We start from the raw sequence: 11857 nt of genomic DNA, 5'->3' as shown, positions 1-11857 counted from the left end.
CGGAGCGCCCCGGCGTGCTATAGAGTGAGCGTCCATCGCCCCCGGATTTCCTAACGACTACAGCGACAAGGTGAACACAGTGATAGCGAATAGAATAAGTTATAGTCTCTGGATCCGGTGTGCACCCTTCCCCCGCAGCGGAGGATCGCGGGTAGTGACGTCATCTGCTGTACCCGCAGCCGGTGGTGCGCTGACCCCTCGGACCTCCACTCACACACAATGTATGGGGCTCAGAGGAGACGCGAGAGCTACCCCTCCCCATACACGGTCCTGGGAGAAGGGGCCTGGAATAGACGCAGAATTTACAGCCTCGTGATGGCCGGGGGTGCGCTCGGCGGGTGTCGTACCCGGATGATGATGATGAATGACCCCCCCGGAGACCTGTACACAATATTCAAGTAATTGAGATCCTCCCTTCGGGGCTTCGCTCTACAAGTCCGTGGATGTTCGCTTTTTCATGCTCCGTCTCTGGGCGAGGTTCGAGGCTGCGACGGGCTCCAGGACTGGCTGAAAAGTCTTGTGATTGAGCGCAGAGTATGTGGCGGCCATGGCTCCCTGGAAGGGAAAGCAGGGGGTTACAGCAGGGTCTGGGGGTCATCTACATCCGATACGTCCTGCACTAGGACTGTTGGTATCTGACGGTGACCCAGTCCTTACCTTGACGAGGTGGGGGGCGTCCTGTCTGTGGAGCTGGTAGTGGGGGAGCTGGTCTCGGCAGGCGATCCAGGAATGCTTTAGCACCTTCTCGGCGGTGTAGCGCTGGTGCGGATCGACATGGAGCATGTGCGACAGCAGCTCCTGACATTGAAACGGTAGATTCATGTCACTCGGCAGTATGGCTACTTGTGCAGATCTATGAAGGGGGCGCACTTACTTTTGCAGCATCGGACACCGTGTCCCAGTTCCCTCCGCTCAGCGAGAAGTTGCCGCTTCCTATTCGCAGTAAGATTTCGTCTGGAGTGTCGTTTGGGCCATTGGCGAAGGGCGTGTACCTGTCAATATGGAGGTGAAGCACGAGATGTGGGGTAAATAGAAGGAAGCGCCCAGAAAACAATACAGAGCCTCCTGCTGCATGGGGAACAGCAGAGTGCAGGTAACAGATTCTGGGTGATAATCAGCGCCCCCTGGTGCTCATTATCTGTATTACAGGAAGCTTCTCATCACTTTGGTCCCTGCACAAATTATTCTGAAGGTAATTAACCAGAAATCCTCCCCCCTCTGACGTGACCCCACAGAGCCCATCAGTCTTACCCCGCCAGCATGGTGTAGAGGAGGACGCCGAGGCTCCAGATGTCACAGGCCGCGTCATAGCCCTGCCTCATCAGAACCTGCAGACAGGAAACATCATCCATCATCAGCATGTGATCTGCCCCGGAGAATAATATCGACTGCAGCAGCAGCAGCGGGCCCTACAGAGTATAATCACTGACTGCAGCAGCAGCGGGCCCTACAGAGTATAATCACTGACTGCAGCGGCAGCGGGCCCTACAGAGTATAATCACCGACTACAGCAGCAGCGGGCCCTACAGAGTATAATCCCCAACAGCAGCGGCGGGCCCTACAGAGTATAATCACCGACTGCAGCGGCAGCGGGCCCTACAGAGTATAATCACCGACTGCAGCGGCAGCGGGCCCTACAGAGTATAATCACTGACTGCAGCAGCAGCAGCGGGCCCTACAGAGTATAATCACCGACTGCAGCAGCAGCAGCGGGCCCTACAGAGTATAATCCCCAACAGCAGCAGCAGCGGCGGGCCCTACAGAGTATAATCCCCAACAGCAGCAGCAGCGGCGGGCCCTACAGAGTATAATCACCGACTGCAGCGGCAGCGGGCCCTACAGAGTATAATCAACGACTGCAGCGGCAGCGGGCCCTACAGAGTATAATCACTGACTGCAGCAGCAGCGGGCCCTACAGAGTATAATCAACGACTGCAGCGGCCCCTACAGAGTATAATCACTGACTGCAGCAGCAGCAGCGGGCCCTACAGAGTATAATCCCCAACAGCAGCAGCAGCGGCGGGCCCTACAGAGTATAATCACCGACTGCAGCGGGCCCTACAGAGTATAATCACCGACTGCAGCGGGCCCTACAGAGTATAATCACCGACTGCAGCAGGCCCTACAGAGTATAATCACCGAAAACAGGAGAATACAGTCTATTGCCCCCTGTTATCAGCCATATCAGGGGAGAGGATGACTGTAGGACAGGAGAATACAGTCTATTGCCCCCTGTTATCAGCCATATCAGGTGAGAGGATGACTGTAGGACAGGAGAATACAGTCTATTGCTCCCTGTTATCAGCCATTTCAGAGGAGAGGATGACTGTAGGACAGGAGAATACAGTCTATTGCCTCCTGTTATCAGCCATTTCAGGGGAGAGGATGACTGTAGGACAGGAGAATACAATCTATTGCCTCCTGTTATCAGCCATATCAGGTGAGAGGATGACTGTAGGACAGGAGAATACAGTCTATTGCCCCCTGTTATCAGCCATTTCAGAGGAGAGGATGACTGTAGGACAGGAGAATACAGTCTATTGCCCCCTGTTATCAGCCATATCAGGTGAGAGGATGACTGTAGGACAGGAGAATACAGTCTATTGCTCCCTGTTATCAGCCATTTCAGAGGAGAGGATGACTGTAGGACAGGAGAATACAGTCTATTGCCCCCTGTTATCAGCCATTTCAGGGGAGATGATGACTGTAGGACAGGAGAATACAGTCTATTGCCCCCTGTTATCAGCCATTTCAGGGAGAGGATGACTGTAGGACAGGAGAATACAGTCTATTGCCCCCTGTTATCAGCCATTTCAGGGTGAGGATGACTGTAGGACAGGAGAATACAGTCTATTGCCCCCTGTTATCAGCCATTTCAGGGGAGAGGATGACTGTAGGACAGGAGAATACAGTCTATTGCCCCCTGTTATCAGCCATTTCAGGGGAGAGGATGACTGTAGGACAGGAGAATACAGTCTATTGCCCCCTGTTATCAGCCATTTCAGGGGAGAGGATGACTGTAGGACAGGAGAATACAGTCTATTGCCCCCTGTTATCAGCCATTTCAGGGGAGAGGATGACTGTAGGACAGGAGAATACAGTCTATTGCCCCCTGTTATCAGCCATTTCAGGGGAGAGGACGACTGTAGGACAGGAGAATACAGTCTATTGCCCCCTGTTATCAGCCATTTCAGGGGAGAGGACTGACTGTAGGACAGGAGAATACAGTCTATTGCCCCCTGTTATCAGCCATTTCAGGGGAGAGGATGACTGTAGGACAGGAGAATACAGTCTATTGCTCCCTGTTATCAGCCATTTCAGGGGAGAGGATGACTGTAGGCAGGAGAATACAGTCTATTGCCCCTGTTATCAGCCATTTCAGGGGAGAGGATGACTGTAGGACAGGAGAATACAGTCTATTGCCCCCTGTTATCAGCCATTTCAGGGAGAGGATGACTGTAGGACAGGAGAATACAGTCTATTGCTCCCTGTTATCAGCCATTTCAGGGGAGGAGGATGACTGTAGGACAGGAGAATACAGTCTATTGCCCCTGTTATCAGCCATTTCAGGGAGAGGATGACTGTAGGACAGGAGAATACAGTCTATTGCCCCCTGTTATCAGCCATTTCAGGGGAGAGGATGACTGTAGGACAGGAGAATACAGTCTATTGCTCCCTGTTATCAGCCATTTCAGGGGAGAGGATGACTGTAGGACAGGAGAATACAGTCTATTGCCCCCTGTTATCAGCCATTTCAGGGGAGAGGATGACTGTAGGACAGGAGAATACAGTCTATTGCCCCCTGTTATCAGCCATTTCAGGGGAGAGGATGACTGTAGGACAGGAGAATACAGTCTATTGCTCCCTGTTATCAGCCATTTCAGGGGGAGGATGACTGTAGGACAGGAGAATACAGTCTATTGCTCCCTGTTTATCAGCCATTTCAGGGGAGAGGGATGACTGTAGGACAGGAGAATACAGTCTATTGCCCCCTGTTATCTGCCATTTCAGAGGAGAGGATGACTGTAGGACAGGAGAATACAGTCTATTGCCCCTGTTATCAGCCATTTCAGGGGGAGGATGACTGTAGGACAGGAGAATACAGTCTATTGCCCCCTGTTATCAGCCATTTCAGGGGAGAGATGACTGTAGGACAGGAGAATACAGTCTATTGCCCCTGTTATCAGCCATTTCAGGGGAGAGGATGACTGTAGGACAGGAGAATACAGTCTATTGCCTCCCTGTTATCAGCCATTTCAGGGGAGAGGATGACTGTAGGACAGGAGAATACAGTCTATTGCTCCCTGTTATCAGCCATTTCAGGGGAGAGGATGACTGTAGGACAGGAGAATACAGTCTATTGCCCCTGTTATCAGCCATTTCAGGGGAGAGGATGACTGTAGGACAGGAGAATACAGTCTATTGCCCCCTGTTATCAGACATTTCAGGGGAGAGGATGACTGTAGGACAGGAGAATACAGTCTATTGCCCCCTGTTATCAGCCATTTCAGGGGAGAGGATGACTGTAGGACAGGAGAATACAGTCTATTGCTCCCTGTTATCAGCCATTTCAGGGGAGAGGATGACTGTAGGACAGTAGAATACAGTCTATTGCCCCCTGTTATCAGCCATTTCAGGGGAGAGGATGACTGTAGGACAGGAGAATACAGTCTATTGCTCCCTGTTATCAGCCATTTCAGGGGAGAGGATGACTGTAGGACAGGAGAATACAGTCTATTGCCCCCTGTTATCAGCCATTTCAGGGGAGAGGATGACTGTAGGACAGGAGAATACAGTCTATTGCCCCTGTTATCAGCCATTTCAGGGGAGAGGATGACTGTAGGACAGGAGAATACAGTCTATTGCTCCCTGTTATCAGCCATTTCAGGGGAGAGGATGACTGTAGGACAGGAGAATACAGTCTATTGCCCCCTGTTATCAGCCATTTCAGGGGAGAGGATGACTGTAGGACAGGAGAATACAGTCTATTGCCCCCTGTTATCAGCCATTTCAGAGGAGAGGATGACTGTAGGACAGGAGAATACAGTCTATTGCCCCCTGTTATCAGCCATTTCAGGGGAGAGGATGACTGTAGGACAGGAGAATACAGTCTATTGCCTCCTGTTATCAGCACATTTCAGGGGAGAGGATGACTGTAGGACAGGAGAATACAGTCTATTGCCCCCTGTTATCAGCCATTTCAGGGAGAGGATGACTGTAGGACAGGAGAATACAGTCTATTGCCCCCTGTTATCAGCCATTTCAGGGGAGAGGATGACTGTAGGACAGGAGAATACAGTCTATTGCCCCCTGTTATCCGCCATTTCAGGGGAGAGGATGACTGTAGGACAGGAGAATACAGTCTATTGCCCCCTGTTATCAGCCATTTCAGGGGAGAGGATGACTGTAGGACAGGAGAATACAGTCTATTGCCCCTGTTATCAGCCATTTCAGGGGAGAGGATGACTGTAGGACAGGAGAATACAGTCTATTGCCCCCTGTTATCCGCCATTTCAGGGAGAGGACGACTGTAGGACAGGAGAATACAGTCTATTGCACCCTGTTATCAGCCATTTCAGGGGAGAGGATGACTGTAGGACAGGAGAATACAGTCTATTGCCCCCTGTTATCTGCCATTTCAGGGGAGAGGATGACTGTAGGACAGGAGAATACAGTCTATTGCCCCCTGTTATCAGCCATTTCAGGGGAGAGGATGACTGTAGGACAGGAGAATACAGTCTATTGCCCCTGTTATCAGTCATTTCAGGAGAGAGGATGACTGTAGGACAGGAGAATACAGTCTATTGCCCCCTGTTATCAGCCATTTCAGGGGAGAGGATGACTGTAGGACAGGAGAATACAGTCTATTGCCCCCTGTTATCAGCCATTTCAGGGGAGAGGATGACTGTAGGGATCTTGGGATGACACTGCCTCTAGAGGCGGCTCCCATCACAGCTTTTCTTTGGCGCTGGGTCACACAGACTATGCTGACAGCTCTGAGCTGTTTTTTGTACCTCAGGGGCCACAAAGTTGGCGGTGTAACATGGCGTCAGGAGGAGGCCGTTGTCGCCCCGCAGCTGCTTAGCAAACCCGAAGTCACATATCCTGATGGAGTCAGCGTTACTGGAGTCGTCCATGTACAGGATGTTACTCGGCTTCAGGTCCCGGTGAACCACCTGAGAAGACAGAGATAATCCTGGGAATTAATATATTATATACAGAGCTCTGTGCAGATCTGTCGGGAAAGCTGGGTGATCACTGTTCTGTCATTCAGGAGCCCGGAACAGTGCAGCACTAATGCAGTCTGATCATGTCTTTGGTTTCAGGTTCACTGCTTGCTTTCAATGAATGGGAACAATCATTGTAGAAACCAGTCCAGACCTAGTCCTGCTCACACCGCTGAAGGTCTGTTACGGCTCTGAAGGACGCTGCGACCCAGCTTTTCCAGGCAGCAGAATTTCAGATTTACCAGATGATGTGATCATTTCCTGCACAGATTTGCTATTTAGGAGTCCGGGAAAGCTGAGTGACCGTCCATGGAGAGAAGGTTGTAATGGCAGCTATTCACCCAGCTTTCCCAGAATCGCATATAACCTTTGTATCTGGTGCAGTAGATGATGGCGGTGTGTGTGTCACGTACACCTTGGCAGTGCAGGTAGTCCACGGTCTTAGTGATGGTGTACAGGACGGCGCCGGCCTCCCGCTCCGAGAAGAACTTCTGCCTCAGGATGCGGTCCAGCAGTTCTCCCCCTTTCATCAGCTCCGTAACAAGGTAAACGTAGCGGCCGTTGTCATCGTACACCTGCAAACACAAGATGGAGGCGTCAGCGTGAAGATCCTAACGCCCGCAGCAAAAAGGATGAAGGCGACAAGCAGCAACTTACGTCCTTCAGGGTGATGATGTTCGGATGCTGCCCGTATCGCATCAGGATCTCAATCTCTTCTGATGGATCCCGCTTACTTTTGTCTATGATCTGAAAGAAACAGAAGCGGCTGATAGCAGAGGACAATAGCGGGGTCATATCAAGAACATTTCTATTCACTGACAAAGCAGAGATGGTGAATATGTAATACAACACAGATAAGGAACTCTTGTATACCTTGACGGCGTACTCCATGTTTGTGGCCCTGTGGATGCACCTCTTGCAGATGGAGTAGGAGCCGACGCCGATGTCTTCCTTCAGGTCGTAGATGTCAGTGAACTGCACCCGGCCTCCATGAAATTGCTATAAAAAAAAAAAAAAAAAAAAAAAAAAACACAAAAACAAACCATAAAACCAGGGAACCGGAGGGAGCGGCGCAGGGGAGCGCACAGACCCGGCCCGTTACCTGTACGATCGGCAGGACGTTCGTAACAGAAGAGATTTTATGCTCCTCAATGGAAGAAGGGGCCACGAAGCTGAAGCCTTTGAAGAGCTGGTGAGCATTGGCGCTGGGCGGGACCCCCGGAGAATCTGAAGGACGAGATGTGGATGTTACAGATTACAGACACCCCCCAGCGCCTGACAGGAGGAGTAGTCCTGCTACATGTCTGTCATCTATTTCCCAGGATCAATGCAGTCGCACCCCTTACTATGCCGTGTCTGGCTGTAAGATAACGGGTGGCAGCAGGAGCCCCCCCTCCGCAGCAGGACAAGCTGCACCCCCTCAGTCCGCTGTTAAAAATGACCATGAGATTCAAGGTTTTTCCCACCTCACACACTGGCGATATGCCACCAATGTCAGATAGTGGGTCACACCTATCTCTAAAATAGGCCCCCAAAGTGCAGGAGAGCACACTAAGCATGAGCGGAGCGCTCTCTATTGATTTCTATAGCGTGCTCAGCTATTCCCAGAACACCCATAGAATGCACCGAACAAGTGCAGCCGCCGCTCCATTCACCTCAATCTGAGTTCTGGAAATAGCCCAGCAATCCTATAGAAGTGAATGGAGAGTGTCCACGCTTGCATGGTGGGCCCTCATTCACTTCGGGGGTCAGTGGTGGCGCCTCCTACAGGACCTGCTCCTTCTGTGGAGTTTTTTAAGCCTCAATAATTAAAAAAATAAAAATAAATCACAGAACTTGATCAGGCGGACTGCCGGACCAGCATCTGCGGATGATCAGGCGTCACGGGGCAGAGGATTAGCCCGATTTATGTGCCTCATCATAAATTCTCCGGCAGTTGTGCACCTGGCGGAAAAACAGCCGACATGTCCCCCTGTTAGTAAATTTGCCGGCACTGCCCCCGACTTCCCCCCCAAAAAAATTGCGACATCGGCCGTGTAATGTTGTCGCACAGCCGGTCAAAAAGGAGACGTTTCTCTCCAAAACTTTATTATAAACTCCCTGAATACAGAGCGGGCGCTCCGCTACCAGGACGCACCACATGAGCTGCTGATCCCAAGGGTTCACCTACTTTTACCGCTCACAGACACGCGATATCGGAGCGATCTCCTCCAGGTCTGATATCTGTGACTCACATATTTTATTTGGTTCTTTTTCTACTTTTAGGATCTGATACGCTTTTGGTCAAATTTATGCAGAAAATTCTGAAGGGGTCAGAAACTTTCAAGCCCCCGTGTGTGAGATGAAGGGTGGGATCCCCTTCGTGTCGCTGTATACCGTGTCCTGGGACTTCACCACATTTCTTACCTTTTGGTGTTTTCGCTGTAAACTCTGGATCAAAGCAGAAGGTGTCCTCAGGTTTGCCGGACGCCGGTTTGAATGGCGGCTGAATCTCTTGTCTGTACAGCTTCTGGAAAGAACCAAGCGGAGGAGGAGCTGAACGTGTGTACATCACAGGAGCCCCAGCAGGTCAAGCACTTCAGGACTGCATGCCTCAGAGCTGAAATCTCCTAGCGTTCCTTGCTTGTCCAGTGCCGCAGGGAGCTGCTGTGGTGCATTCTGGGAAGCGCCGTCTTTACAGCCATTTGACACTGGGAAAACTAACTGCCCCCCCAACAGTTAAATCTGCAAACTTTCTGACTGTTTCCAATAACAAGTGTCAGAACTGTCAGTCCAACAAAAACAGCACAACGGAGTGCAAGTTCTGCAACCCTCTAGAAGATTCAGCGACTTCATTTCTCACATTCGTGAAGATCACAGCTTGCAGTCAACACATGGAAACATTCTCGTTCTGCTCATGTAGCGGAGGACTAGCTACACTGTGTCGGTGCTGATAACTCACTGTCGACACTGATACATTGTAACAGCCAATCAGCTTTTGTGAACAGAACGAGGTGGAAAGAAGTTGAATGTACCTACTCACTGACAGAAAGCAGGGACCTTGAAAAGAGGAATAAAAGCACAAATCCTATTAGAAAGCTGCAGAATCCCTCACTGCATAGAACTTACATTCCAGTCAATGGTAGCAAAAAACGGATGCCGTTTGATTTCTTCCACCCGGTCCAGGCCGGCCCCTGGGAACAAAAACAGACATTAACCCCTTAATGACACTGGAAATTCGTTAGCTTTGTTTTCTAAAAGCCAGAACTTGTAAGCGGCTTGTTTTTGTGGGAATAGTTGTAATTTTAATACCACTAGTTTGGGGTTCATAGAAAAAGTTGCACAATTCTGTTTTTTCAGAGTTCACTGTGTGGGATAATTCAGAGCAGAGCCCCCCCGACAGACCTCAGAGCAGAGCCCCCCCCGACAGACCTCAGAGCAGAGCCCCCCCCGACAGACCTCAGAGCAGAGCCCCCCCCGACAGACCTCAGAGCAGAGCCCCCCCCGACAGACCTCAGAGCAGAGCCCCCCCCCGACAGACCTCAGAGCAGAGCCCCCCGACAGACCTCAGAGCAGAGCCCCCCGACAGACCTCAGAGCAGAGCCCTCCTGACAGACCTCAGAGCAGAGCCCTCCTGACAGACCTCAGAGCAGAGCCCCCCGACAGACCTCAGAGCAGAGCCCCCCAACAGACCTCAGAGCAGAGCCCTCCTGACAGACCTCTCCTTCTCTGGACGGCACAGCCACTCACCACTCCCTGGTCTTCATCACAGTGTCCGTTCATAGTGAGGTCACAGTGCAGCAAGGAGCTGGCAGAAGACCAGGGAGAGGTGAGTACAGGCAGCACAAGGAGCCCCCAGTCCCCCACTTCATTCAGTATATAGATATATCTATACACACAGCCCTTCAGCCACTGGGTGGGAAGGAGATAATAGGGGTTCTCCAGTTTCATGATCTTTTTATATCTGCCCAGAGTAAACCAAACACTGTGGCCCTGATTTACTAATGTGTCTGCACCTAGAACCCGACTAAAGACTGGCACAACTAAGGTTCACTGTGGGAAAGGGGCGAGTCTGTGTGATAAATCCGGGCCGGTCCAGACCGCCACCATCTAGAGCGTTAGCGCTCATTCACACGACAATGAAAAAGAACCGCCATTAACAACAGTTAAACTGTCAGTTTTTCATGGTTATTTTGCAGAACTGTGGGCATTAATTTTCTGGCTATTTAACTGTTTTTAACAGCCGTTTGAATCATTTTAAAAACAGTCATTAAAAACGTATGAATTTCTTAAGTTTTTTTAATTTATTTTTTATTCCAACCCCTGTAGTGTCCTCAGTATACATAATGCCCCCGTAGGACTGATGGTTTTCCCCGGTATAAGTAATGCCCCCTTTGTGCCCCCAATATAAGTAATGCCCCCTTTGTGTCCCCAATATAAGTAATGCCCCCTTTGTGCCCCCAATATAAGTAATGCCCCCTTTGTGCCCCCAATATAAGTAATGCCCCCTTTGTGTCCCCAATATAAGTAATGCCCCCTTTGTGTCCCCCTTTGTGTCCCCAATATAAGTAATGCCCCCTTTGTGTCCCCAATATAAGTAATGCCCCCTTTGTGTCCCCAATATAAGTAATGCCCCATTTGTGCCCCCTTTGTGCCCCCAATATAAGTAATGCCCCCTTTGTGCCCCCAATATAAGTAATGCCCCCTTTGTGTCCCTAATATAAGTAATGCCCCCTTTGTGCCCCCACTGTCTGGATGGGACAATGGCCAATAATAGGACATAGCCTATTTTTTGGCAGCTGCTGTTCACGGGCCATGTAAATAGCTCCATAGACTTTAAATCATTCTGAAACTGTCTCTTACAAAAACAGCCCTTAACTGCCCCTGTATATTTTTGCCCCACATACCTGTTTTTCGTGTCAGCACTTTTCGTCCCCTGTTCTCGCCATCACTGGATGCTGCAGGATGTTTACATGCAGAACTTCCTGTCTTCATCAGCTTCCTGCGGGTTCTCTGGCCAATCCCGACAGTTTACTCTGCAATGTTTCTTAGTCCATGATCCACCAGCTCCACTGTTCCCTCTACAGTATTCACGCCCTTACACCTCCCCTCTTCATGTAAGAAAGGCAGAGCAAGACTTGTGAAACATCACAGAACAAAGCATGCTGGGATTGGTTAGAAAACCAGCAGGAAGCTGAGGAAACAGGAAGTTCTGCTTGTAAACAACCTGCCAAGTGAAAACAGGTGCATAGGGCAGAAATATTCAGTGTTTGGGTATTCCGGGCAGATAAAACGACATTTAATTACTTAAACTGAGAATAGGAGAGGGTTAGCCCACAAACTCTGCTATGTGCGTCAAGGTGATCGTTAAATTTATTAGAAGCAGTCTTTACTGACACATTGTAGCAAAATATTGTTTCACTTTTGTTCATAGAGGATTATTACTACTGAAAGCATTTAGTCTGTTTTCGGTTAGTGGATGGGAAAAAAAAAAAAACATACACTGACAGCAAGCAGAGAAAATTGAAAAACACTGATACCCACTCAAAAGCCTCTAAAATCTTGAAAAAAAATGTGATAACCCAGTGTACGGCTTGTTGAGGTTGCCATGTGGGAGGTGACAATGTCCTCACTTCACCTATTCCCTGGGA

At 50.0% G+C, this 11857-nt stretch overlaps 1 protein-coding gene across 4 annotated transcripts in view; it reads right to left on the bottom strand.

The window, feature by feature from the left end:
- Nucleotides 1–417: 417 nt before the first annotated feature.
- RPS6KA6 (ribosomal protein S6 kinase A6) overlaps nt 418–11857 on the bottom strand; it is a 48615-nt gene continuing 37175 nt past the window's right edge. For all 4 annotated transcript variants that reach the window (XM_044292862.1, XM_044292863.1, XM_044292866.1 and 1 more), the window contains exons 12-22: nt 9336–9400; nt 8634–8736; nt 7330–7454; nt 7101–7226; nt 6885–6974; nt 6641–6802; nt 6015–6176; nt 1252–1328; nt 875–992; nt 658–798; nt 418–555 (exon numbers count right to left, since the gene is read on the bottom strand). In XM_044292862.1, the coding sequence (XP_044148797.1) occupies nt 430–555; nt 658–798; nt 875–992; nt 1252–1328; nt 6015–6176; nt 6641–6802; nt 6885–6974; nt 7101–7226; nt 7330–7454; nt 8634–8736; nt 9336–9400 (1295 nt within the window). In that variant the 3' untranslated portion in view covers nt 418–429. The remainder of the gene's footprint in view (nt 556–657; nt 799–874; nt 993–1251; nt 1329–6014; nt 6177–6640; nt 6803–6884; nt 6975–7100; nt 7227–7329; nt 7455–8633; nt 8737–9335; nt 9401–11857) is intronic.

Source organism: Bufo gargarizans, chromosome 5, assembly GCF_014858855.1.
Source record: "Bufo gargarizans isolate SCDJY-AF-19 chromosome 5, ASM1485885v1, whole genome shotgun sequence".
In the NCBI taxonomy this organism is placed as follows: Eukaryota; Metazoa; Chordata; class Amphibia; order Anura; family Bufonidae; genus Bufo; species Bufo gargarizans.
Note: the sequence above shows the minus strand (reverse complement) of the source record. Positions and strands in the feature narration are given on the sequence as shown.